Below are 4888 nucleotides of genomic sequence, written 5' to 3'. Positions count from 1 at the left end.
GAAGGTCAAACTGAAGGTCAGACTGAAGGTCAACATGACAGGACGGAGATCCTGCAGGAGCTCACCTCCTCCTCCTCCTCCTCCGCTGGGGGCACTTGGTTTCTTGGTGGTTTTTGGATCTGCAGAAACAAAACCGTCATGAAGCTCCGAAGCTTCGATCGTGTTAAACAGGAAGTGGATGTTTTACCTGGAAGGAGGGCGTCTTCCAGACTAAAGCCATCTGTGGAGCCAAGGCAGACATGAGTCCAGATCAGTGTTTGTCCATGACAGGAAACCCTAGAGAGACTCTGTGTAGATCAACTCTCTCATACTTCTTGTTTATCTGAAGCCCTAAAAGCTTCAAGTTCCAGCTGGTTTTCCTACAAGATGACAATAATAATTAGCTCCCCCAGAAGCTCTATTTATTACTGTGAAATTATTACTCACAAAAATAAAAAGAATACATCTGCTCTAGAGTCATTTATCTATGGAAACCTTTCTTTGTTTATACCAAAACAACAGCAGTTTGTGAACAATTATGACAGCGGGATTGATCCGTTTGAGACAAAAAGTTTTTCTTCTGTCTAAATTAAAATGTAACTAACCAAAAAAAAAAGCTTTTGGATTGAATCAATTCTCTTCTGTTCAGTTTAAATGTGTCTGTTGATCACTTAACCATAATGTCAAGGTCTCCAGCCAATCAGGAGGCAGAACCGGGCGAAGCAGAATCGCTCTAAAAGAATCAGCTGTGATTCAGAGAGAGCTGCTCTGGGATGTTTGGGGGTTCAGATGGGCCCGACTGCATGGGGGGGTGAGAAGTCCGATCTATGCGGATCATGTGACCAGACTGACGTCTCTGGTATCATTCAGGGGGCCGGGTCAAGTGTGGACCAGAACCAGCCTGCACTCTCCCCTGATCTGAAGGTTCTGTCCTTTGTCCTCAGTAGTCGTACACTGCTGGGTTTGTTATTTTAGTTTGGGGTTGGTAGTCTTAGTTTGTGGGCTTTGTTTGTTTGTTTTCTTTGGGCCGTTTGGTTCGGGAGCTGCTGACTCTGATGGTAGACATGGCAACAGTCTGTCTTTGACCGAGGAGCCACCATGGACAGATGAAAGAACCACATGTGGATCTGGAGCCGCAGGTCTCAGACCAGCGAATGAGGAGGGTCTAGGTCAGGACAGGACCCAGACCAAAGTACGACCCGCGGACTGGATGGTAGTCTGTCCGGTCCTGACCTAGACCATCAGAGAATGAGGATCGTCTAGATCAGGATTGATCACGAACCATTTAATCTGGCCTTCCACACTGGAATAAATAGACAGATAATCCATAATAATCCTTTAACTACCCAAAACGAGGAAAAAAGTATTTATTCTGTTGTTACTGTCTTGGTACAGAATTCAATTCAATGTTATTTATATGGCCCAATATCACACATCAATGGTCTCATTGGGCTCCAATCAAGTAACTTTACAGAAGCAGAAAGTCGGTCATAAATATAAAGAAAAGCTAAACTAAACAGACTGAATATAAGTAGCTGTTCCTGTCCGTAGACCCTCCCTCCCGGTAAGGAAAAACAAAACCGGATTCAGGAAAAAGGGAGAAACCTTTGGGATGTCCACCGACAGAGAACCCCTGAAGGGACATCAGTTAAAAAATGTTTTTCTAAAAGTCCTGGTGCTCCATACAAAGACTGTAGGAAAAGCAAATATGAACCCTGTAATTTGGTGCAGCACAAACAGACTGAAGCGTTTCGGTGCAGAAAGTTAATCCGTGTTCATGTGGTGTTGGAACGTTGTCATGTGTGTTTTGAGTCCTTTTTCGGATCATTCCAACACAACAAAGAATGTTTTACCAAGTGTGTTTTCATCATCAACCAACTGGAGCAAGAGGCACTAGAACAGGAACCAGAACCACAGTCTGTGAATGAAAAAGCCCGGTTTCATCCAGATCCAAATACATCAACCAACTGGAGCAAGAGGCACTACGACAGGAACCAGAACCACAGTTTGTGAATGAAAAAGCCCGGTTTCGTCCAGATCCAATGACGTTTCTTTCTCATGCGACGTCGCCTAATAAAACCCTTTGACCATCAGATCAGTCAAAAACTCGGACAACCCCTGATCCAGAAGGTCTAGAGGTTCTGTCTGGACCTGTGGTGGACGGTTTGTCCAAAAGTCTTTGGTTGGTCCAGGTTTGGTCTCTAACAGACTCAACCCAAAAGCCTGTGTGGTGTTCTAGGACATAGTTTCTGCAGAGCAGCAGGAGAAAGTCATCCCTGAGTCGTGGAGCAAAAGAAAACAGATCAGAAGAGGATCTTGAACTATCAGTTCAGTACCAATGACTGGGTTCACAGCACTGAGGAGGATCCTGGTCTCTGCAGGACCAGTAGCAGACCAGGATCCTGGCCTCTGCAGGACTGGTCTTTTCTGGTTCTTGTTCTGATAGTCCCGTAGAAGGAGACCAGGATCCTGGCCGTCATGTGTCAGGACATGCTTTGTGGTGGCAGCATGTGGGTCAAAACCTGTATCCTCCCTGCTATTCAGAGGTTCCGCTTCGACAGGAAGAACCCGGAGACCCAACTGGTCCCCGAGGTTCTGATCCTTGGCTGAGAAACATCTGGAGTTCACCGTTCAGCTTCCTGTTCAGCAGTCAGTCCTTTGATCAGTTAGAGACACTTCCAGAACAAAAATCTAGGGATGACCAGAATGTCTCAGAACGGTTCCGATGGTTCCATGTACCGGACCACATCGCAAATCTGGACCATCAGAACAAGAACCAGAGATAAAGGGAAGTAGATATTTCTATACTTAGACCCGTTCTGACGATCAGGTCATCAACTTACTGGACAAACAGGAAAAGTCTCAGAACGGTTCTGAGTGTTCCATGAACCGGACCACATCACCCATCTGGACCGTCAGAACAAGAACCAGAGATAAGAGTACCAGAGATTTCTATACTTAGAACGGTTCTAAATGTTCCATGAACCAGACCACATCGCAAATCTGGACCGTCAGAACAAGAACCAGAGATTTCTATACCTAGAACGGTTCTGATGGTTCCATGAACCGGACCATATCGCCCTGTCCGGACCGTCAGAACAAGAACCAGAGATATACTTAGAACGGTTCTAAATGTTCCATGAACCGGACCACATCACCTGTCTGGACCGTCAGAACAAGAACCAGAGATAAGAGTATCAGAGATTTCTATACTTAGAACGGTTCTAAATGTTCCATGAACCGGACCACATCGCCTGTCTGGACTAAGATAAAGAGAAGTAGAGAATTCTATACTTGGACCCGTTCCAATGGTCAGTCATCGACTTACTGGACAAACAGGAAAGTCTCTCATACTTCTACTTTTGTAGCTTCTGTGTGGAGTTATTAATACGTTGGCAGCACTTCCTGCTGACTTCCTGTCAGTGGTTTTGGTTCTGCAGCATGGTTCTGTATTCTAGATCCGGTTCCTTCTGCATATATAGAAATAAAGCTGTGAACCTTCTCACCGTCAGAGCCGGGTTTCTCTGGAGCCTTGGGCGGATCCTTGGGTGTGGGAGCGGGCGATGGTTCTAAAAGAAAGAAACATGAATCACCTGCTCCTGTGGCTCCTCCCACATGACCATGAATGACAGAGAGACCACCTACCGTCGAGGGCGTCGGCCAGGTTAAAACCTGCAGGAAGAGGACAGGTTTCAGTTTAGCGGGAAGCTTCACAAACAGAGAGGGCATCACCATGGTAACAGGAGATGCCATTGTTCACCTGCTGCCATGGCAAAGTAACACAGGAAGGGGCGGGGCTTCTTCAGCTGAAGCTCAGAAAACCACAGAACCGGTTTAGTGTGAGCGCACGGCGTGTTCATCAGGAAGTCATCTCAGTGGAGCTCAGTCATTTGAATTTATGATCTCATGAGGAATGATTCAAGATCCAGAACTTTCAAGTTCCTAGAACCTAAAAGTTCTAAAAACTTCATGTTCTAGAACCTTAAAGTTAAAAAAAACTTCATGTTCTAGAACCTTAAGGTTCTAGAAATGTCCTGTTCTAGAACCGTAAGGTTCTACAAAAACGTCCTGTTCTAGAACCTTGAAGTTAAAAAAACTTCATGTTCTAGAACCTTAAAGTTAAAAAAAACTTCATGTTCTAGAACCTTAAAGTTAAAAAAACTTCATGTTCTAGAACCTTAAGGTTCTAGAAAAACATCATGCTCTAGAACCTTAAGGTTCTATAAAAACATCATGTTCTAGAACCTTAAGGTTCTAGAAAAACATCATGCTCTAGAACCTTATGGTTCTATAAAAACATCATGTTCTAGAACCTTAAGGTTCTAGAAAAACATCATGCTCTAGAACCTTAACCTGTCATTTCTGTTTAGAGCAGGAGCGTCAAAGTCAACCACACAAGGGGCCAAAATCCAAAACACACCTGAGGAGAAACATTTAATGAACACTCTAAAACTACATTTTTAAAACTTTGAAACTGTAGCTTTTTAACATAATTATGAACTAGATATATAACACTACCTGTGATGATGCTACTGGGAATACAGGAAGCTGAATTTGACAGCTGAAGATGCTGAAATTGATAGCTGAAAACCTTCAAGCTAAGAGCTAAAAAAGCTGAAGGTAATAGCAGAACTATTAGCTAAATGCAAAATCACCCTAAAAAACTTAGAAAAAAAGGCCAAAAAACCTAGAATGCTGCTGAAAGTAAATAGTGAAACTTCAAAATATACTAAAAAACTGAAAAAGTCTAAATTAGCCAAAACAGTTAGCATGAAGCTGAAATATTAACTAAACTCTTAAATAGCCTTAAAAAATCTTAGTAAATACCAAAATTGTCATGGAGCAACCTGCTGCTACCATCTCCAGCCACCAGAGGGAGCGCTCACCACCTACCACCACCTGGACTCAC

At 43.7% G+C, this 4888-nt stretch overlaps 1 protein-coding gene across 7 annotated transcripts in view; it reads right to left on the bottom strand.

The window, feature by feature from the left end:
- Nucleotides 1–4888, bottom strand: part of cd99 (CD99 molecule) — a 14614-nt gene that overhangs the window by 7708 nt on the left and 2018 nt on the right. For 4 of the 7 annotated variants that reach the window (XR_002918135.2, XR_004949453.1, XM_024263139.2 and 1 more), the window contains exons 2-5: nt 3625–3651; nt 3486–3548; nt 188–220; nt 66–119 (exon numbers count right to left, since the gene is read on the bottom strand). Coding sequence is in view for 5 of the 7 variants with exons in the window: in XM_024263139.2 (XP_024118907.1) it covers nt 66–119; nt 188–220; nt 3486–3548; nt 3625–3651 (177 nt within the window). In the remaining 2 variants the exon portion in view is untranslated. The remainder of the gene's footprint in view (nt 1–65; nt 120–187; nt 221–3485; nt 3549–3624; nt 3652–4888) is intronic. The other 3 variants (XM_024263138.2, XM_024263135.2, XM_024263136.2) reach the window with 2 other exon arrangements.

This window comes from Oryzias melastigma, linkage group LG2 (genome assembly GCF_002922805.2).
Source record: "Oryzias melastigma strain HK-1 linkage group LG2, ASM292280v2, whole genome shotgun sequence".
Classification (NCBI taxonomy): Eukaryota; Metazoa; Chordata; class Actinopteri; order Beloniformes; family Adrianichthyidae; genus Oryzias; species Oryzias melastigma.
Note: the sequence above shows the minus strand (reverse complement) of the source record. Positions and strands in the feature narration are given on the sequence as shown.